Raw genomic sequence first — 24,000 nt, forward strand, 5'->3', positions numbered from 1 at the left:
GCTGTTGAAATCACAATGAATATTTTATGATAATTTTGCTTGCGAATTCTTCAAACGTATCAGGAACAACTGATGCAAGATGAAAAGATCCAGAACTTCGGAGTGGCGGCATAGAAAAAGATTACGTGTACACGATTACGAAGCCAGCAGCAATGAAAATGAGGATAGATTGTATAGGGTGAGAGTTTATGTTTTCATATATTATTGATTATTTTGTTGCTAGGATTAATTACAACTCAATTATGTTATCTGTTCCAAAACTTTCATAAAATTTATATGCATGCAAGTGTAATCTAGATATGATTTCAATATTTCACTTTAATACTGGTACATTTTAATTTTAAAGTGATATATTTTATGATTTCCTGTAGTGATACATAAATATAAATATATTGTGTTATAAACATTTTGATAGGACAAAGTATTATAAAAAAAAATTTTGTATCTTGAGAAACATATAACTTCTTATTAACAAGAGATACGAAAGATTATTCATTAAGAGGCATTTGCACTGATTTACACATTAAATTCATGTAGATATAGTATTTCATATAAATATAGTCATATTGTATATTATTATTTTTTTCAAACAAAAAATAAATTGTTCTTTTTCCAATGCATGGGAATGTATTTATGACATTGAGTTTGAATGCTTTCTAACAATTATCGGATAATTGCAATATTGGAATTCAACTTTTAACGAGTATCGCATTTATCATTACACATATGTTGCAAATAATATTGTAATACTTTTATCTGTTTGGTACATACTACATAAACAAAAACATTGTAATGCCAGTATCTACATATTTATAACAAGAAGAAAAATTCCACACAAATGTATGAATATAAGAAAACTAAATAACTATTTTTATGGTGTTGTTGTACATGTGTAGATAAAAAAAAATATTTGTTAGTTCTGATAGTAAAGTATGCATATTTTTATGATGTTTAGGAATATTATCATGCACCTGCAACATATACATCTACATCTGAGGAATCTGAAAGTATTTATTCCAATAATCGAGATTCCACGTCGACATCAACCAATCTTTCTATGATACTTGAGTCTTCAAACGAATCCATTAACCACGATGTAATCCAAGATTCGTCAGAAGAGGTAATGCCCTCAATATCATTTCTTTTCTTGCGTAAGTTAAAAATCAATCAATTAATATGGACATATCTGTGTGTATATGTGACCGCAATCTGACGTGAATGTGTATATATATATATATATAATTTTTTTTTTTTTTAAAGAGTCAATAAATTTAATAAATTTCTAGCATTATCAAATTAAACTAATTTGAGTGTTAATGTTAATATATTCTTTAATCTATTTTTCCAATTATATTTCATTTTTTCAGAGTATTACATTTTTTTAAAATTGTAATTCCACTAATAAAACGTTTATTCTATACAGCTATCTACTGACGGTTCCGACGATAATCAGAGCACTGAAGATGACGATTCGGAAGAAGAGAATAGAATTTATAGAGAATATGTTAATCAAGATAACCACGACGACGAGACGGATGAAGTGTCATTTTTAAAGCTGAAATCGATTTTAGCTGCAGATGAAATTGTAACCTTAAAGGTAACTGTTAATAAGGCTGAATTAATGTTGGTAGTTTTAAAATTTGGGTTTGAACATGAATTACGAGGGTGGTCCGATAAGTACTTAGCCTACAAAAGAAAAAAGGAAAATTTTGGAAAAGTGACGTTTTATTTTTCAACATAGTCTCCTCTTAGTTCGATACACTTGGCTCAGCGATGCTCCAACTTCTTTAACCCGTCTGAAAAATACGTTTCCTCGAGGTCTGAAAAGTAGGCTTCCGTGGCAGCAGCGATTACCTCCTCATTCGACTCAAATTTCTGCCCGGCGAGTGACTTTCAAGTTTGGAAACAAAAAGAAGTCGCACGGGGCTAAATCTGGAGAATACGGTGGATGGGGCAGCAGTTCGTAGCCTAATTCGACCAATTTGGCCATGGCGACCGCGGAGGTGTGAGCCGGTGCGTTGTCATGGTGGAAGAGCACTTTTTTCTTCGCCAGATGGGGCCGTTTTTTCTGCAATTCGACGTCAAATTGGCCCAATAATTCGGCATAGTACAGCCCTGTGACCGTTTTGCCCCTCTCCAGGTAGTCGATGTAGATCACACCTTGTGAATCCCAGAAAACGGTGGCCATCACCTTTCCGGCCGATGGGGCAGTCTTCGCCTTCTTCGGAGCACTTTCGCCGGGTAAAGTCCACTGTTTCGACTGTTCCTTGGTCTCTGGTGTATACCAGTGGATCCATGTTTCGTCGACTGTCAGGAAACGACGCAGAAACTCCTTCGGATTGCGCTTAAACAGCGTCAGACATTGCTCTGAAGTTGTCTCACGGTTGCGCTTGTTGTCCGGAGTGAGCAAACGCGGCACCCATAGCGCCGACAGCTTTCTCCGTAGCTTAGCCGTTTTCGGAGCACCTGGACGTGGCTCTTCAAAAATCGACGTGCGACCACTTTGAAACTCGTTAAACCAATTTTTGACGGTCGCCATCGAAGAAGAAGAGTCACCGTACACAGCATCCAAGCGTTTTTTGATTTCGCTGCTCGATTTCCCTTCCAAAAACAAGAATCGAATCACCGACCGATACTGCTCTTTTTCCATTTTTCAAAAATCAACGGACACACTTGCTTTCAAACGCTCTCAAAAATAAACTACAACTCCGATCCGGCTGAAATCTTGACAGTAACCATCGAGAATGTTGTACTACGTGATAGAATATTCCTTTTGCGAGAGTGGCGCCATCGGGCGGTGAAGCTAAGTACTTATCGGACCACCCTCGTATGTCAAACTGGAGTGGCAAACTTATTTAAATTATTGAACAGTACACTGCAGACGAAACTTTTACCTGATACGAGGTACCTTGTGGACAAAATTTTTAATACAAGTAACGGTGTTCAATATTATGCTGTATGTCCAAACCGAAATTGCACTAGTTATGTTGGCGAGTTTAACAAACAAGATCGTGAAATGTTGTGTAACGTTTGTGGGGAGCTGATTAATTTGAAAAGTCCGTGTTTTAATAGTTTTTTTGCAGTTTTTAATGTCGAAAATGAATGCAGCAACTTAATATCACAAAATTGGGAGCATGTTAATGCTGTTATACAAAAAAGGTTTGAACAGTATAATACCATAAATGATTTCTGTGACGGGAACTTATACAAAGAATTTGTAAGATCTTTACCTCCTGAAGAAAGAAACAATTTTGTTACTGCTACTTTTAACAGCGATGGAGTACCTGTATTTGAAAGTTTTCAGTTTTCCATTTGGCCAGTCCTAATGACAATCAATGAGCTGCCTTACGATGTACGAACTGCGAAAACAGTGACATGTGCCTTATGGTTTGGGAAATTTAAGCCGGATATGAACATCTATCTCAGACCTTTTGTTAATATGATGAATAGATTATCTAATATAGGAATTCAAGTTAAAGTTAATAATACCGAACAGAACATGAAAATTCATACAATTTGCTGTTGTGTCGATTCGAGTGCTCGTGCGCCCATGCAAGGCATAGTTTAATATAATGGTTATTTTGGTTGTTCGTGGTGTTTGCACCCAGGTGTATATGTACTAACTACTAGGGGTGGTTGTGTCAAATACGTTTTATTAGAAGAGCTTCCGCCACGAAGAAATCAATTGGAAATGATTCAACATATGCAGCTTAGTGTAGAATCTAATGTGTGTGCTCCGGTATTCGGTGTCAAAAGGTCAACATGTCTTATCAATCTTGAAAATTACAATGTTGTTTCGGGCTTCGTTCCTGATACTATGCACTGTTCGGATCGTGGTGTCGGACCACAAATCACAGGGTATTGGTGTGATTCAAGTAATCTTCCTTTCTCATTGTCAGTTGATGACATTAAAGCAGCTGATAGATTGTTAGCGCAAATCAAGGCTCCTAATCAAATTACACGTTTATCACGAGGGCTCAAAGATCGAAGTTGGTGGAAGGCGCGCGAGTGGCAGAATTGGATCCTCTACTATAGTATTCCAGTTTTATCTCAGTTTCTTCATATGCAACCATACGTACAGCACTGGGCACTTTATGTAGAGGCGTATTATATTAATAACAAAGAAAATTTAACTCCACTTGAACTGCAACATGCTCTTGAGCTTTTCTTGGAATTCATGGGACAAATGGAAATTCTCTATACACAACACAGTATGACTTCTAATGTTCATCAATCTGAACATATAAGTCAAAGTACTGTCGACTGGGGACCCTCTTTCTCTCATAGCGGATACTGTTTCGAAAATTGCAATGGGCGATTATTGAGAAAAATTCACGCAGCAAAAGGAGTCTTGTTCCAACTGTGCCGATCTATAAGTATGAGCCAAAGTGAAAATATTTTACGTCAACATCTCCAAAATCAACCATTCACTCAGCTCCGTGCTTACATTGACCAATTGAACAACAAAAATGTTGGATCTTCAATGAGAGGAAATCACTCTCGGTACTTTGGAATATCTTCAAAAACTAAAAATAAATGGCTCAGACAATTAAACTTATCAAGATATTGTAAATATTAAATTTAAATATTATGGTATTTATTCAAATAATCGCATAACTTAAGCCTTAGGAATGTAACAAAACAAGAAAGCCAATATCAAAGCCCCGCAAATAAACAATGCGGTGTTTATTTAATTGAGAGCACAGAGACATTAAGCTACTTCATTTTCTATACAATTATTATATAATCCACTATTTTTAATCTCGCGATCTCGCAACTTAATCCAATCAATTATGCCTTGCAGACGTCATAAAATTACATCAGTCACGCTATTCATCTTTCCATACATTCGTTTCCGTTCTCACTTACAACATTAAATCATTCTCACAAATTCATGTATTCCAAATTCATCTCACTCACTCCGTTACACTTTATAAAACTAAGTCAAACACGCGATTTACACTATATAAAATTCGATCACTCGTTCCGCTATTCATACGTTATAAAATAAGATCGGTCACTCTATTTCTATTTTAAATTATTTTACTTCCGCACAAACGGCCCTTTCGTTTCTCGTTCGATAATTGAAATTCAAATTGTTCGGAATTTCAACGGTTTGTACATTTGAGGCGACTCATGCTATATTAGGCTAGTTTTGGTGGCTGAATCTCCATAAACGATGATAACGGAGAAAGTCTTCTTCCCACGCAGCAAAAGGCCTCACAGTCCGATTGTGTTCGCTGATCCAATTATAATAGTAAACACCATCTCAGGACTACCCATCTTCATCCGTTAGGCAGACAGTACAGAGCCCTCTCAGGTGTTGTCACTTTGGCGGCGGGAAACAGAGTCGTCCGCGCTCCGCGGTCCGAGCAACTCACTAGCGAGCCTCGGCATGAAGTTGCTCGCGAGACATTGTCGAGCGAGCCATCTATCGCACTTTTAGCGAGATCATTGCATTCAACTTATCGATTCGTCACAATATAGCAGAACTTTTACGAAAATGGTCAAGGATGGTTGTTTATATACGACGTCCAGAATAAAAAGAATTAGATCCAACAATGCTTATGCGATAACTGATACTGGTATATACGTAAAATTAAGAGATTTTATATATGATGTAGATACTGAGAATGAGTACATATTATGTAAAATAATCAATGTTGTTGATATTAATGGACATAATAATACATTGCCTATCAAGGAAATTGTAAGAATTGCAGAAAACGTTTCTGCTATTGAAACAGCTTCAATTTTAAAAATATGTATTTATGTAACAAATGATAGTAAGCAATTTATATGTACAATGCCGAATATGCATCATTATTAAAATACCATTTTTCTCTCTTTATTGATAATGCATATTCAAATCTTTAACATGCAGTTGTAAATATGTAAATAACGGTATATTCCCTTACACTATTTACAATATACTTTATACATACTTTAAGATAATTAATAAAGTATAAAACGTTTCTGCAATAATGAAGTATATGATAAATATATAAAACCTAATATACCATTGCAATTAATTTCTTGTTTTTCCAACTGCAAAATATAGGATGTCAGGTGAGATAGTTTTTTTAGGAACCGTGCAGCATTAGTTTTTTGTTCCCTGTTTTGATTATTTTATGACAACAAGAACTGGCTTTCTCTATCATTTTTATTTGCAAATTACGAAACGATTAATGGGCTTACAACTGATGCCCGAAAATTACACCCAAAAATTTCACCCGAAAATTTCACCTGAAAATTTTATCCAAATATTTCGCCTGAAAATTTTATCCGAATATTTCACCTGAAAATTTTTTTCGAATATTTCACTTGAAAATTTCACCCGACAATTGTACCCGCAAATTTTATCCGAAAACTTTGCCTGAAAATTCTGGGCGAAAATTTGAAACAAATTTGCGCCGGAAATTTACGGCCATAATTATCGGGCGAAAATTCCCGGCAAATTTTTTCAACCGGGCTGTACAGACGCACCGTCCGTTTCGGGGGAGACTGAGGATAACTCAGTAGCTTTGCCAAAAACGGAAGAGTCGGATCAAGCGTTAGTAGCCGTGACAGAGAATAGGTTTTTCTTGAAGGTGAAGATAGGCGATGAAGTCTATAACGCGCTGTTGGACTCAGGTGCTCAGGTGTCAGTTGTAGGACCGAGGCTTGCACAAAGATACGAGGAAGAAGACTCGTGTGACGTTGATTCGAGGAGGAGGTCCATGACGGTCATCGACAGCGACACTACGCGTTCGAGATTGCAGGCACACTTTTGGTTTATTTTCTTAAGTATCTTTAATTTCCTTTACTTCTTCATATTTTTATCTATCCCTTTTTAATATTTAATTATCTACAACATAAAAATTGCTCATAAATCTACTCAAAATTACTCCTTAAACCTGTTGTCACAAGATAACCTCTTTGCGGTGGCCTCTGGCCACCAAGCGTCCTTTACTAATACACCAGATGAATTCTCTGCACCCTATCCAGATGTAGCCGGCACAGATATAACCAGGAGAAAAAAAGGCAAAATTCCTACACCGAAATTTATTACTATTTCTAAAAGAAAAAATTCAAACCTTTCTGAACCCCTAAAAAAACCAAAGTTTATTAAAAAAGAAAAAGAAAAAGATACGCCTTCTGAGCTTACTGAAGAGAAAGAAATGACTCTTTCAAAGTCTATTGGAAAGTCAGAACTATCAGATGATTCTGATCTTATGGATATACAAGAGGTTGGAGTTGAAGCTATTGACACAACCACCAATGGCCAGAATACAAATCTGTTAAATCAGTTATTGTCAAAGGAATATACTGAACAAAACAAAGATCAGCCACCACTGAAGGAATCTACTAAACAAATCAGTACTTCTGAAGTTAATGAACCCTTATCTCAAGATAATATTTTGCTTACGCAGTCAAAGTCTCCATTTCAAACACCGGTAGAACCAGATTTCTACTTTGCTAAAATAGAATGTCCACCCGACTCCACTAATCAGTACACATAATATAATAATGGTCCTTTTGTAGTTTTTATAGAACCCATTAACAAGGAATTAGTCAAAAACGGTATGAATGCTACTAAATTAGGTTGCATTCTTTCCAAATCGTACAGTGAGTCCATATTTCCAGGAACTATTGTATCTTCTGGTTCCTTCAAGATTGCTGTAACTCTTAAAACTCGAATAGCTGCCAATCGCCTTCTCAAAGACCCTGTTCTTGCCCAGAATAATTACAGAGCTTCTGTCCCATCATCTCGTTGCAACACTCAAGGCTTGATAAGAAGTGTACCTCATGACTTATCGGCCACACAAGTATTACACATGATTCAATCATCCTCTCCGTTATTAGAAGTGAGAAGACTTCACCGAAAGGGAGTAAAACCAGACAAAACTACAGGTCTTATTCCTACCCAGTCCATTAAACTTACCTTTGAAGGCCAATCCCTTCCTCCGAATATTTATCTTTATTCTATGAGCCACTCAGTTGAAATTTATGTTCTGCCGTCTGAAATGTGTCACAACTGCTTCATTTATGGGCACCTAAAAAATGAATGTAAAAGTAAGCCTCTCTGTAAAAAATGTGGCAAACATGCACATGATCCTAAGGAGCAGACAGATGTTTGCCCTCGTGCTGACCTTTCTTCTATTTGCAAGAATTGTTAAGGTGATCATTTGCCAAGTTCAAAGGATTGCTTAGAATATTTGTACCAACAAGAAGTTAGAAAATTCGCTGCACACAATAACATATCAGTTCAAGAAGCTCTTACCATTTACTTGGTGCAACATCCTCCCTAATATCAGTCTAGAGCTTTGACAATCCATAAGAGAAAACTTCCCAGAAACTACCCACCCCCTCCTCCCCCAACAACAGCACAGTTTCCCCCTATCGATCGTTCATGCCAGTTATCCAGCAATTTAACACCTCATCAACATCAACTCTGTAGCTCATACGTAGCTGTTTTTAGGCAACCCTTACCAGACAATGGCACTACTACTCAACCTCTTGCGCGACCTCCTTCTCGACCTGGCTCAATTAACGCCCATACATCAGGACACCACCTCTCAAACTTTATACCTTCACCACAATCTCCAAACTATAGTTTTGCTGGTTCTCAACCTAGTACTTCAATTAGAAAAAGCACCTCCAACTTCGTACCTTCCTGTCATTCGCAAGTTTATCAGCATCCTAGTCATCCTAATGCTGGGTTCGTGTTTGCATCACAACCTCTTACTGTACCAGTTTCCAATAGCACTAACACTCAATTTACTCGTACCACTCGTGCTGCATCCTGCCCACCGATGAACTCTGAATCTTCCCCCTCGAATGTTCAATACAGACTACAGAAAAATATTGTAACGCCACTCTCGTCTTCTTCAACAAACGAAGCCGATGAGATGATTCTCCCAAACTTTGACCCGGATAAGGATTATAGCTTTTTTGAGACACCAAAAAATGCTTCCCAAGCTCTTGCCCTTCTTTTAGAAATTACATCCAATATCATTATTCCTTTCATTACCCAATCAAATGCAAACGTCGCCGCTGACTTCCAAGAATTATTCGCCAAAATCTACAAATCTCAAAATGGCCTCTAAAAACACCAATACACCACTTCGCATCTTACAATGGAATTATAATTCTTTCACTCAGAGACGACCTTATTTGCAAGAAATTTCACTAGATTATGATGTTATTATTCTCCTTGAAACGAAGGTAAATGAAAACTACAATATGAAACTAAAAGAATTCACTTTTATACGACGGGATAGACCAGATAGTAAAGGAGGAGGGATTGCGATCGCTCTCAAAAATTACATTCTCTTTGACATTGAAAATTATAACATTTCGAGCATACCAAACGTTCTAGAAACCTTAGCGGTAACAATTAAACTTAGTCAATTCGACTTAACTATTGTCACCGTGTACAGACCACCATCAAATGAAATGTTTCCTCTAATACAATGGCAGCTTTTAACTGATTCTCTGAGTCAATTCAAATCAATATTTATAGGTGGCGATTTTAATTGCTGCAATGTGGCATGGGGTAGTTCTTCTATTGATAGAATTGGAGACAGCCTTCTCTCTACTTTTACGGATAGTGACCTACTTTTGCTAAATGATGGCACTCCTACTTACATTAACAAAATCAATCCCAATAACCCTACACATCTTGACTTATCATTCGTCTCACCTCATTTATACACCTTAAGTGATTGGTCGGTGGAAGATGATAATTTTGGAAGCGATCACTATCCAATTACCATCACCATTGGCATTCCTCTATCTCCCCCAAAACCCATCTTAAACCTTCGATACAATTTCAAAAAGATTAAGTCGTCTGCAGACTGGTTACCATTTTGTGATTATCTCGAAAATGTTCGATTTGATTTCGACTTTGATAATAATACTTATTCCGACAGATACTCAGAAGTAATTTCAATTATCAAGAAAGCTATCGAACATGTTCTTTCTCCCCCTCGTTCCCTAGATATTCAAGACACTTCTCACCCGTCTAAAAAGAGAAATAAACGTATTAAACGACCTGTTCTGAATGTCCATCGTTTTCTGCGCGCAGAGTGCAGAGTGGCCCCTTTATGGGCAGTTTCCCTAATTAGGACTGTCGCGACGCAAAATAGAAATACGAGACACGGGCCTCGGCTTACGGCCGCCGCCGCATTCTGGGGAAATCCCAAAACGTGTTTCTTTTAGTTAAAAAATCACATGGCCTAAATGTGCGGTACAGAAATTGTAAGCGTCTTCGGACTGAGTTAGCGATGTTAGCGATTAGAGCTGCCTGGTCTCCCCCTCCTCTCTCGGCTCGAAGTTAAGACGCGCACAAGCGCAAGGCGCTTCGTGGCCGTCAAGCCCTCAGCTCCAGGAGTTCGCTTCTGGAGGCTGTGAGACCTCACGAGGAGCATGCTCCTGGGTTTTGTAAGGTCGCGCACGGGAAGGAAAGCTGCGAGGCTAACCTTGGCCCGGAAGGCTACAAAACGTGAGAGCAAGAGAGACAGAGAGCGGACACGAGGGGTGCGAGGGCGTGTCCAATGCGCGCGTCAAGGCCCTGAAGTTCCCGCGGAACCCACTGGGAAGTAGGGATGAATTTTTCTGTTTTTGTAAGCGACGCAGCGAGCTCGCATTTGTTTTCATTCTGTATTCTGTCTTCTTCGCTGACACCCGGCGGATTTTTCTCCTCCGCAACCGTTTTTCCTTTGCCGTGCGTTTGGTTCGCGAGTAGACTTAAGTTTCTTTGTTATCCGTTTGCGCTATATTTTGTATCGTTTTCTTTCGAATAAAAGGTTCTTGAAATTTAAAAAAAAAAAAAAAACTTGATTTGGTTTCCGCTCACATTGTCCCCTTTTTCACGACCAAATGCTCCTTGGTGGGATGATGACTGCGAGAACGCAAACAAACAAAGAAGGGTAGCACTAAAGAACTTCCGTCACGATCCAAGGCTTTTAGATGAGCTTATTTCGGCTGAAAAATACGCCAAAGACATTTTTAAACAGGCTAAAGCAACTGCATTTATCAAGTTCTGTGAAACAATCAGTCCATTCACTCCAATTGCAACTATTTTTCAAACAATCAAAAAATTTCGTCACCGATCACTTGGTGCTCCTCAAACACGCAACAATTTGAAGAACATTGAAACCCAAAATCTTGTGATTGACACTATTTGTCCTAGTTCCTGCACACCACAGAACTTTCCAAGCTCATTCCTTGCATCAGAAGAAACAACGCAACTATTCAACAAACCATTCTCACTACTTGAGATCAAATCTGCCGTAAAATCATGCTCAAAGAGGTTAAACTCTGCTCCAGGTCTCGATAAAATAGATTATCGGATTATATCCAACTTACCGGATAATGTTATTCATGAACTATTCAAATCTTTTAACGAAATCTACTTCTCAGGTTCATTCCCGCAATCTTGGAAGGAACTTCTCGTTTTCTTTTTCCAAACCAGGTAAAAATAAATTCAGACCAATCTCACTCGCATCTGCAACGCTTAAACTATTCGAAAAGATGGTTCAAGTTAGACTCTCTTGGTGGCTTGAACACAACGTCAAGCTACCATTGTCACGGTTTGGTTTTCGCAAATCAAGATCTTATGCTGACAACCTCTCGATTCTTACTACAAAAATCTATTCAGGATTCACCAACGGACTTTACACCGCTGTAGCCTATCTCGATGTCAAAAATGCTTTTGATGACGTAGACCCTACTTCCCTCGTTTATTTATTGAAAGACCTAGGTCTTCCAGAAACAATTTGCAAATTTTATTACAATCTAACAGGTGAAAGACTGATTTACTTCAACATAAATGGTGAAATTATTGGCCCTTTTGTAACCAGAAAGGGTGTCCCACAGGGTTGCGTCTCCAGCCCGACTCTTTATAGCATCAGTGTTAGTCAACTTATCTATATTCTCATTGGATGCGATTGTCTACAATTTGCTGATGATATCGCCCTTATTGTCACTCACAAAGATCCAAAAGTTGCTCTTGAAATTCTAGAACGTAACTTGAAAAGAGTATACCTATTTCTCCAAAAGATTGGTCTTTCTCTATCGCTAGAAAAAACCAACATAGTAATTCACACAAATCACAAAGATTCCGATTTTTCGAACCTTTCAGTTACAGTTGATTCTATTCAAATACCTGTCTCTAATAGCGCCAAGTTTCTTGGATTAACACTGGATAAGAGTCTATCATGGTCAACTCATCTTAACCACATAGTTAAAAAAATTTCACCGAGCATAAACATTATAAGATCTCTACGTACCACATGGTGGGGCGGTCGCGCCAGATCGCTCTTACTCATTTACAAATCTATAGTCTCGGCAGCTATAGACTATGGTCTATGTTGCATTCCAAGCAATACAAATTCTTTCTTCGACAAAGTTAACGTTTTACAAAGACGTTCTTAGATTTTCTCTAGGTTTAAGAAATTCGACCCCTAACCGAATTGTATACGCGGAATCGCAAGTTTATCCTCTTCAGCTTCGGCAAGAGAAACTTGCGTACAACTATATAATACGCTCATTCTCGATAACGAATCATCCAGCGACTATTGCTATCTCAAACTTGCAGGCTCGTTAAAAAAAAACTCTCCTCGATATATTCACAATCTTCCTCTTCTTAAAGCCTTTACTAAGCTTAAACGCTTTCAAAAAAAGGTTTACTCTAGCCCTATACCTCCATGCTACGTTTTCTCCTTGGAAGCACAACAGACAGAGTCGACCATTATCCTCGACAAAGGTGAAACCATTGCCAAAGCTGATAACCCGTCAACTGAGTTTATTCATCAATTTAGCGATCTTCTACAATCACACACTCCTTTCTATACAGATGGATCAAAAAAAGATACTGGACTGTATGTTGGTTTAGCCATTCATAGCCCAGACCATGGCCCAGACCCTTTAGACCTTAATCTTAAATTCAAAATTGATCCACACAATTCCATCTTCTCAGCAGAAGCTCTAGCAATTCAATTTACACCAGAACTAATTATTCTCAAGAAAATTAGTAAATCTATCATTTTCACGGACTCTCTTAGTACGCTCCTCTGCCTTACCCACCAAGAAGCAATTATCGACTCTACGCATATTACAATATTCAGAATAAAAACAAGACTTCTAGAAATTCTCCAGAACCATCAAGAAGTAATTTTTGCTTGGATTCAAAGTCATAAAGGTATTTCTGGCAATGAAACAGCAGACATTCTTGCCAAACAAGCTTGCGGTTCAGGTATTAGTCCATCCAACTTAATACCTCATTCGGACCTACGTCAGTTCACTAACGATCTCTGTAGAGATAAATTCAAGAAATTCCTAACACGAGTGGACGTAAACAAAGGAGTCCAATACTTCCAAAACTACTTTAGTCATTCTTCCAAACCCTGGTTTAACAACACTACCTTGTGCAGGACACAAGTTGTAACCACAGTACGCATGAGAAGCAACCATTACAGTCTAGCATATAGCTTACATAGAAAAAATTTAGTTCAATCTCCCTTATGTCCTTGTGGCAAGGACAATGAAGACCTTAATCATGTTTTTTGGTCCTGCGAAGTTTTGACAATCATCGAAAATTGTTACTTTTCAAACTGATAAAAACAAAGATCTTCCCGCCTTATACAATTTCACAATTCCTTTCAGATCCCAAACCATCCCTTATAGAAATTTTATGCAAATTTCTCAAAAGCTTTGAGATACTTTTATGATGTACTTATTTTTCACTACTAATACTATTACTACTATTATCACTACGAACTAATTATCAATCTTCTTTTCCTCTTTTCTAGCTTAACCTTTATTCTACTCAATTTCTAACCTTTTCTGCTCACTTTTTCAAAAGTTCCGCTAAATTCGCTCTCTCGGCGCACAAGCGCCACAAGTCAGTTGATGGCCGTATGGGAAACCGGAGCCAATAAATATATATAGAATAGAAATAGAATAGATACGAGGAACGTTTGAGGTCGCCAACTATATTCGTGCAAGGTATTTCAGGTGAAAAGGCGCGAACATTAGGCGATCTCAGACTGTGTGTTGAGATAGGTGGTAGAATCGCCTGGCTGACCGTGACGGCCGTGTCAACTTTAAAACACGACCTGATCTTAGGCGCGGATTTCTGTAAGAACTGGCAAATTAACCCTTTGCACTCGAGAGGTGACTCTCACTCACCATCGGGTGTGCTACCGCAACTCGAGAGGTGACCTTCGCTCACCACTTGGTTTGTTGCGGTAACTCGATACGCGGGACTAACTGTTTTCGTTTACTTTGTTCGACGCAGGTTCTTACGCTCTTTCTATACAATGTTAAGAAGTGTAAACGGAAATGGAGATAACATTTTCTTATTTGGGATTAGTCCGCAACCACGAACCGGACTGCATTTTCGGCATCAGTTCGAACCTGACAGTCGTAGCAGAGAGACTGCTGAATGTAAAGTTTTTGATCCCTAAAAACATGGAACGTAATGCTGAATTAAGTTCAAGTGAAGATGAGTTCGATTTCACGATGCTCAAGGAGGAAATTACGGGTCTACACAGAGAGCTTCAAGGTACAGAGAATAACAGCAGTAGTGAAGATAGTGACGAAGTGAGAGGTGTCATAAGGCGAAAGATCCGAGTAATAGACAGTGAATGTGACAGTGATACTTATACTACAGAAGACTCACAGTCGGACAGTTCCGAATGGATTACTTGCACTGAATCTGAAGAAACACCGGCAAGAATACCATTCATAGCCGGCGACACTACTGCAGGACCGCACGCACCATCAGATAAGGAAGAACCATTGGATTTTTTAAAACTCTTTGTTACTAATGAACTGGTGAATGAAATTGTTATCGAAACCAATAATTATGCCGCAAAAAAATTAGATGGAAAAACATTATCTCCTTACTCGATATGGCGAAATTGGCGGAATGTAACCATCGAAGAAATGTGGGCGTTTATTGGTGTTATAATAAATATGGGGACAATGCCGTTGGCAAATTTGCAAGAATATTGGTCACGGAGTGATGTCAGCTACATTCCTTTTTATTCGAACAAGTTTACAAGAGACAGATTCAATCAGATTTTTTGGATGCTTCATCTAAAGACAATCCAAAGACAAGATGCAGGACCACGAACACGCTTACAGCTAGTTAGCTGTTTCCTGGATTACATAAATTCAAAATTTCTAAACTATTTTACACCGGGAAGAGAAATTTGTGTGGATGAATCTACGATCAAGTTCAAAGGTCGGGTCTCCTTCATTACTTACAATCCGAAGAAACCGACCAAATGGGGGATTCGAGTTTATACGATGGCAGACTCAACTACCGGTTACATCTGTGGCATTCTTCCTTATTATGGAAGTTTGACAACAGACAGCTTGATAAGGCACGACCTTCCGGTGTCAACGAGAATACCATTGCATCTGTACTCAATGCTGCTGGAAAAACTACCTGGTGCTCAAGGACATCATATGTTCACCGATCGTTATTACACGAGCTATATCTTGGCCGAAGAATTATTGAAATTAAAATGCCACCTTACAGGAACTATCTTAACAAACAGGAAGCATCTACCAGAACAAATAAAAAGAATAAAATTCGGAAAAAAATCAATAGTAGCATACCGGAAAAAAAATACATTAATTTTAGCGTGGAAGGACAAAAGGGTTGTCACATGCTTGACCAACTGGAACAATGCAGGTATGACGCGTGTAAAACGAATTTTACGAGGTGGAGTAGAAGTGACCATCAAGAAACCTAACGTAATAATAGATTACACCAAACATATGGGCGGTGTCGATCGTGCCGATCAGTATGCTTCAACGTACTGTTTCCTAAGAAAATCACTCAAATGGTGGCGTAAACTGTTTTTTTGGGGTTTGGAGATTTGTTTAATAAATTCATATATTTTATATAAAACCACTAAAGAACAGAGAAGCGAACGGCCGCTTAATCACTTACAATATTTGAAGACATTAGTCAAGCAATTGACTGGAGATTTCCACCAGCCGCGCGACCGAGCCTCGACTTCAACAGCCGAATCCGACAACATCCGCCTAAATGGAAAGCTGCATAGCATTCTAACAGGAGTTAGAAAAGATTGCAAAGTCTGCTCTCGAAGAAACAAGCCCGGCAAACGACACCAAACAACCTATTATTGTGACACTTGTCCCGACAAGCCGGGCATGCATCTAGGCAGTTGTTATCTCAAATATCATACAATGCAAAATTACAAAGAGTAACGTTTGAGAAATTATCATCTTAAATATGTAAAGATACATTTAATATTAAAATATAAAAGTTTTATGTGTTACTTTATGTGTGTAATCATTTCAAGCTAGAGGTAAGAAATTCACCAAATACGCTACAAAACGCTTCGAGTTGATGGTGCGCCGCGCGAAAAAGGTCCCGAGTGCAAAGGGTTAACATTGATTTCGGGAATCGTGCTTAACGGTCAGGTGATCAGAGCGATTGGTGTCAATTTTCCGACGAAGGTAGCGAGGCAGTTGACGTGTTTGTTGAATGCGCAGGTTTGAATAGGTACGAAGAGACTCAGCGCGAGACGATCATGGCGCTCGTTCGCCGGATCGTCCCCGAGTCTGGAGATTCACCGGCAGTCACTAACGTTATCGAGCATATTATCGATGTCAGTGACGCGCGCCCGATTAAAACGCCAATGCGTCGAGTGTCGCCGAAAATCTTGGCTTTCCGGCAGGAGGAAACAATGCGCCTGTGGAAAGCAAAGATAATCAGGCCGTCGAACAGTCAATGGTGTAGCGCGCCGGTAGTCGTACGTAAGCAAGACGGTGGTTATAGATTTTGTCTAGATTTTAGGCCGGTTAATAAAGTGACAAAGATTGACGCTTATTTAATGCCAAGCATGGACTCAATCTTGGACAGGTTGCGTCGCGCGGTTCATCTTTCAAAAATCGATTTAAAATCAGCGTTCTGGCAAATTCCGCTCTTGGAAACTAGTAAGCAATATACGGCTTTTACAGTACCGGAACTAGGCTTGTGGGAGTTTGAAAGAATGCCTTTCGGTTTAGTAAACGCGCCAGCAACGTTCATGAGGGTAATGGACGCACTTTTTGGGCCTGAATACGAACCGCACGTTTTCTGGTATCTTGACGATCTATTAGTTGTTAGCGCGGACTTTGAAAGTCATGTCTTTTGGTTAGAAAAGGTTAGCAAGCGTAGGTCTGGAAATCAATCTCGAGAAGTCGGATTTCTTCTGTACAGAAGTGACGTATTTGGGCTATCGCTTAGACAGTGAGGGTTTGCGTCCGGACGACAATAAGATGCAACCGATTGTAGATTACCCGGCTCTGAGCAACGTAGCTCAGTTGCGTCGCTTTCTCGGGATGGTAGGCTGGTACGCTAGGTTTATCGAACACGAAAGTGATATCAAAGTCCCTCTGACTAAATTGATTAGGAAAGATCAACCATGGGAATGGGGCGAGGTTCAGCAAGTTGCATTTGAAAGGTTGAAGCGCGCATTAACTGAGGCGCCTGTTCTTGCGCGCCCGGACTTCGCGCGCCCTTTCTACTTGCATTGTGACGGATCATCTTTTGCGGTTGGCGCGTGTTTAGTTTAAATATTTGACGATGGCGAGCATCCGATATGCTATGCCAGTCGAATGCTTAGCACTCATGAGCGTAACTACACAGTTAGTGACTCACTGAAGTGTAGGGACTACACCTCAGATAGTGGAGAATCATGCAATCAAAGATATTAAAAAATCTCTGACTATAGACCCTGAAAGCTCATTGAGATTATTCATTTGTGACGGAGAATCACGGCTCGACCGTTGCTCTCCGTCGGGCTCTCACTGATTCCCCGTGCGCCTTGATGAGCTGAGAGTGTGCGCTAGTTGAGCACACTCTAATCGCTCCGTTTCTTTCTTTTTTGTTCTTTTCTTGAGGTGCGACGGCGACGACAGCGAGTCGGAGGGAGCCGACGCAGAGAGCACAGCGAAAGAGAGAGATTGATTGATTGATTAAACATTTATTGAGCCATGGGGTATGACCCCGTTGGCTTAAGGAAGGATACAGTGCACGCAGGTAATATAATATCGTTACATAATGTAGGCAGGTGGGTATAGTATGTGGTGGATAAGCAATGCGATTTGTGTGTATAGAGCGTTACATTTCTAGTTGAGGCGAGCGCGCAGATAGCAATGAGAGGCACCTCATTGAAAATACATTTAATACTTAAGACTATCTTAAAATTACTAAGCTTAGAGTAGGCGCAATACGACGAGGGTACGCAGCGGGAGGCACGGCGGTTGGGGGATGGAAACTTAGGCTAGAGCTTTGTTAGACGACGCTGAGTACGCATGGGTAAGAGCTTGAAGGTACGCGGAGGTTAGAGTTTAGATGCGAGGGTGGGTTGGGGTTGGTGAGGTAAGAGGTTGTACTGAAGGTAGCGACCTGGTACAAGTAGGTAGGAGGGGTTGGGGGCGAAAGCCGATACATTGTAGGGTCGCTGGACTTGTGGGAGAAGAGTGAGGGCATTCATGTTACACATGTTCTCATGAGTAGCACGTTGGGTGAACTCGTCAAGCTCCAGGAGAAAGAGAAGCTCAAACAGCCAGCGTTTGAATTCAGCGAGTCGGTCAAGGTCAAAGTCGGTGACCGCAAGTTGGTTCAAAAGGTCCATACCACGAATTGCGAACGACCGTTTCCAGGCTTCAGTGCGTGGAGCTCGGAATTGAAAGGCGGCTGGAATGTTGCGGAGAGAGCGCCGGGCGCAGGTAACGTGATTTAGTTTAGCGATATGGGGGGTCAGGTAGGCAGGACCGTTATTACAGACAACTTTGTAGAGGAGTCTGGCTAACGCAAGATGACGCGAAGAAGACAAAGTAAGCCAGTGAAGGCGGAGTCTGTGATAAGTGACGTGGGTGGTCACATCGCTGGTTGGGATGAAGGGTATGAAACCCGTGACAAAACGCACGCAGGCATTTTGTGCTACTTGGAGGTCATGAGTCCGCGTTTTGTCGAGGTCCATAAAGACCGTGGAGGAAAAATTCAGAAGTGGGAAGACGAGAGCTTCAACTAGCGACTTGCGGAGGGAGAGCGACATGGACTTGCGGTAGAATTTCAGCGAGCTGAGTGAGCCGTAGACCTTCTACACTATCTCGGTAGTGTGGCCTTTCCATTGAAAGGTCGGGGACAGGGTGACACCGAGACTCTTTGCTGCTGCCACGAAGGGGATGAAGGTAGAATTGATGGTGATATGAGGCAAGATGGTGAAATCTAGGGAGGAGATAAAAAGCTCGCTCCCTAGAATCATAGCCTTCGTCTTGGCCAGGTTCAGGTCGAGGTCGTTTTCAGCAGCCCAGTCGGCGACAGCCTGAGCATCCCGCTGGATCTGGGCAAGGCCACGCTTAATTTCGTGCGGTGAGCAGTGGAGGTACACCTGTGAATCGTCCGCGTATATCATATAATTGGCGAAAATCAGCATGGATGGAAGGTCATTAATATACACGGCGAACAACAGGGGACCAAGAACACTGCCTTGCGGGACGCCAGTAGCCGCACGAAGCCACTCGGAAACGGCTCCTCCCCCGTCAACTACCGCTTGTATACGATCAGCCAAGTAGTTGAAGAACCACCTCATCGTTTACTACGCGGGCAAAATGTTTGTTTAAGCTCTGAGAGGAGAAGAACAGTATTTTGCCTTGGGGTCAGTAGCAGTGGCGAGCCTAGCTGAGAGATACGTGTTCTTGGCCGTATCCAAATTATTGGAGACTAGGTTTCGGAGATCACGATATCTCTGGATGTTCCCAAGGCATGGCGAGATTTTTGCGCGCTTAAAGGCAGCGTTTCTGGCACGCATAAGGATGCGGATATCCGTAGAAACCCAGGGTTTAGCTTTTTCAGATAGCTTCAGTGTGCGTAGAGGTGCCAAGGTGTCGAACGCATAAAGGACAGAAGAAGATAGAGAGCGTTCGAAAGCATCGATGGAGACTTGAGAAATCTCTGAGCTCACTAAGTTTGAGGGGGCAGCGCTGAGGCAGGTGGAGGCTAGGCAGCCTGCAACAAGCGAGTTAAGGCGTGCAAGGTCAACGGCTCGAAGGTTCCTAGAGAGGATGAGTTTGTCACCGTCAGGGGGAACAGTGGCGTAGATTACGAGCTCGATGAGATCATGACAGTCGATGAAGGGGGCCTCAGTTTTTGAGAACGAGTGAATGTCCGTGGTGTGCTTTACTAGGAAGAGGTCGAGGAGTGTGTGCGACGAGCGGTCTTCCTGAAAACGGTGACAGGTAGGCAGGCGCGACACTACCTTGAGGCCGAGAAGGTCAATGTGATCCTGGAGTACTGCAGCGTAGTGTAGCGTGTCAGACAGCAGATTCGCATTCATATCTCCAGTGATTATCACATCATGGTAGTTCATGAGCAAAGGGGGGATAATCTGGAAAAAGTTATGGGGGGCAAGGGCAGATGGGCGACGGTAAGCGACTACAACGAGGAGTGAGTAGTTATTTTGCTTTATTTCGGCCGCAACGAATTCACAAAGATTGTAATCACACGCTTGCGATTTCGCAAGGATTTTAACATTGAATACATCACGTACATACAGAGCGACGCCTTCGCCTTCTTTCAGCGTTCTATCGTGACGATAAAGGTTGTAGCCGCGAAGTGATAAGTGCGAATCCGATATAGAGTCTTTGAGGAACGTTTCGGAGAGCGCTACGACATCGTAGTTAAAATTTGAGACCCTGTCCTCGAGTAGCGCAAAGTGGCCGGAATGGTTGAGACGGTTTACGTTTGCATGCGCAACAGTGAAAATTGGGGGTGGGTTATGAGGCGGAACGCAAGGTGCCGTGGGTCATGGTGCTGGTGAGTGGCCGATGACGACATCAAGACGAGATGCTGAGGGATCAACGGTGTCCATAGCAGAGGGCTGATTTTGCCCAGCAGCATTAACGCTCAGTATAGACGAGGAGTGTGGCGAGGTGGTTTGTGTTGGCGATTTCCCAACGAGGGGTAATTGTGACTGGTGTGAGCTCGTTGATGATTGTAAGAACGGGGGTGGTGGTGGGAAAAGGGCTGGTTGGAGCAGGGGGGCTATGGGTGGTGCAAAGGGGGTTTGTTGGCGGCCGCATGCTTTCTGTTGTTGCTCGTTAGTTTGTTGAGGGGCAAGATTCGGTTGTTGCAGTGGTGGGCGCCGTTGCTTGACTGGATTTTGAAAGGGAGGATTTTTGTGTTGTTTTTGAGTGGGTGGGTTGGCACGAGCTTGCTGGAGGTATGGCGGATTTAAGAGTGATTGTTGGAGGGGTTGCGGCTGTTGATACTGAAATTGTTGAAGTTGTAGGTGTGGTTGTTGTTGAATTTGCTGCTGTTGCTGTTGAAATTGTTGTTGTTGGTGTCGATACTGTTGTTGTTGATTTGTCTGTTGTTGTTGCTGTTGGCTTTGGTGTTGCTGTTGTTGTTGCTGCTGTTGTTGGGGGTAGGGTTGTTGAGTTTGCAATGGTTGGGGGTGCAGCTGTGAGAGAGGTAGTTGCCCGCGAGATTGCTGAGATTTGGATTGATTATGAGCGCGCGGGGGTTGGCGGGGGATTCGCGGCCTAGAGCCACGTTTGGGGGTGACAGCATTCAGGGTGCCAGTTCCGTGGTGGTTAGGGTTTGGCTGAAGGTACTACAAGTCTTCTTCGGTGATGATGGGGATGAGCTCCGAGTCCAAGTTTTGGCGGACGAAGACGCGGAGATTCCGAACGACTGGGCGAAGATAGCCAAGTGCAGTACAAGTGAGACGAGCTTTGGTAAACAGCTCGAAGATAGGTTTCGGATAGATAGGGCGTACGTAGACAGGCGCATTTCCACCGCACCCAAAGATAGACAGAGCAGAGAGCTCACGGAGGCGACCAGAGGCAGCGAGGTCACGGGGAGCCGTGGAGGAGAGGTAGAAGGAGAAAGTGACGGAGGAGTCGTAGGCTGAAGGAGGGGGGCCATTTGCGGCATCAGCTAGAGGTTCGGAGTTTCGGGGGTGGGCAGCTAAGTTCTATTGACGCGTAGCTTCGATGGTGGGCATGTCATGGCCATGGCCGAAGCCGAGGGCGCTGAGCAGAAAACGAGCGTCGTAAAGTGAGCCGTTGAATTGATGAGGCAGGCCGCGGACCATGATCTCGGGGTTATCGGTGTGCGCAGCGAGCTTTTCAATAGTCTCTGAGCGCTGTGTGTGGCGCTGCATGTAGCCCGCGAGCGAGACGTAGTGCTCATGTGCAGTGGCACGATCATGGTCCCTCTCTTTTTTACCATCTTTGATATAGTCACTGAACCAAGTAGGGGGTTGATCGGACATGGTGGAGCAAGATGGACCAGTGAGGTGTTGGGGTGACGCGGGTGCAGTGACTGGTACTTGCGACAATGCTGACAGCTCTGAATAGTGCCCAGTGTGAGAGGTAAAGGTGTGTGCAGAGAGAGGCACAGGTGACGAGTTGCAACGGAGTTTAGCAGCGCGCGAGGCAGCGAAGTTTGGTGATGCTAAGCGCTTTTTGGAGGCGAGCAATAGCGATATGGGCGTGGGTTCACTGATGGTGGGCGTGGCCGACAGGGGAGGGGCCGCCACGACAGAGTCCGGGGAAGAGTCAGTGCTGCAGACCAGCACGTGTCGGCGACAGATGAATGACTCGGACTTCTTTGGGCGAAGAGACGGCGAGACGCAATCAACGTGATAAAGCGCGTTACAATCGGTGCAGAGTAGCGTGTTATCGGCACGACGAAGCAGGTGATGACACCTAGCACACGCGGCGGACATAGAGAACTGCGCGTAAGCGAACGACAGGAAATTTTCGACTGTAGAGAGCTTGACGAAGTCAAGGAAGAGCGGAGACGCTACCGTCGGATTTCAAGTTTTGAAAGTCGCGCGTGGATTTTTGTGCCTAGCGGCCTCTGGCGGGAGTAGCATTTTCCGACTGAATAGACGGACAGGCAGGTAAACAGAACGCGAACATAACCTTATATGTGCATGACTCAGCAATAATATTATGTGCAGAATAGGGTGTTTTTTTATTAAATATGCACGATGCTCTGAGTATGGTCGAGCGAATTAATGAAGGCGACACATAGGAAGTCCTGATACACATGCACAGGTTATGATTTGAAATTTCACTCTCTCTCTCTCTCTCTCACCAACATGTAGGCAAGGTGCAGGTGGCAACGTCTACGATGGCTAGGAGCCTAGTAGAATGCGTTGTGGTGATGTGGCAGCATCAAGGTGCAGCCGATGTAGTAGGTAGAGCAGAAGTCGTGGCGTGTAGAACCGCAGGTGTGCTGAGGCGTAGGTGTGTGAGGCGTTGCTTGCGTTGGTGTGTAAGACGGTGTAGCGTTTTTAGGTTATGTTGTTGTGTAGCCAGGTATTAAATCGCATCTGCGGCTCGAAAAAGGCAATAAAAATTGCGATTTATTGCCCACGCATGAGAGCCGCAGATGACGATTACCCTGCAAAGTTTAGTTTTCACTCCAAGGAGGAAAATGAGGTGAGTAAAGCAGATAATCAGCAGAGCGAAAAAAGTAGGTGTAATACGTACCAGAGAGAGAGAGAGAGAGGTGACTCCGCCGATAGTAACTGTACGAGCGGTCAACAGCTCAATGGTGCTGGCTCCCTTACCCCCATGGCGGAGGAATTGAGAGCCCTCCGCCTCAAGTAATTAGAGAGGAGAGACTAGTCTCCGAATAAAAGGTATGGTTTTCTTCAGCTGTGGTTTCGTGTGCGCGGCGTCCTGGTGTGCCGTTGATTTGATCGGGTTTAGTAATAATTAAAACATATATTTATACGTTTCTTTATTGAATTTATCTTTGGAGTAGTTGTTTAAGTCACGCATTGCTCTTCTGTTTAATGTTGTAAATTTAGTTTACATAAATCGGTTACTGATTAGAATCTTCATTAAAAATCAAAGAACCTAGATTAAGCTAGTTTAAGTATTATAAGTTTACCCATAAGTTATTTTAGTTTGTAGTCATCGAGTCGTGAGCCATTTGCCGGAAAGAGAGAGAAAGTTTAAAGA

The 24,000-nt window shown here is 41.9% G+C and overlaps 1 protein-coding gene across 1 annotated transcript; it reads left to right on the top strand.

Moving 5' to 3' along the window:
• Nucleotides 1-14,457: 14,457 nt before the first annotated feature.
• On the top strand, nucleotides 14,458-16,233 carry LOC131671500 (piggyBac transposable element-derived protein 4-like). Its single transcript, XM_058947971.1, has one exon. The coding sequence runs from the start codon at nucleotides 14,458-14,460 to the stop codon at nucleotides 16,231-16,233; it is 1,776 nt and encodes a 591-aa protein (XP_058803954.1).
• The last annotated feature ends 7,767 nt before the right edge of the window (nucleotides 16,234-24,000 follow it).

Source organism: Phymastichus coffea, unplaced genomic scaffold, assembly GCF_024137745.1.
Source record: "Phymastichus coffea isolate CEN01 unplaced genomic scaffold, Cenicafe_Pcof_1.1 PCOF00127, whole genome shotgun sequence".
Lineage (NCBI taxonomy): Eukaryota > Metazoa > Arthropoda > Insecta > Hymenoptera > Eulophidae > Phymastichus > Phymastichus coffea.

What these genes read in the sequence shown, in the direction of transcription:
- LOC131671500 (XM_058947971.1), top strand. Translation starts at nt 14,458, where the DNA reads ATGGAACGTAATGCTGAATTAAGTTCAAGTGAAGATGAGTTCGATTTC.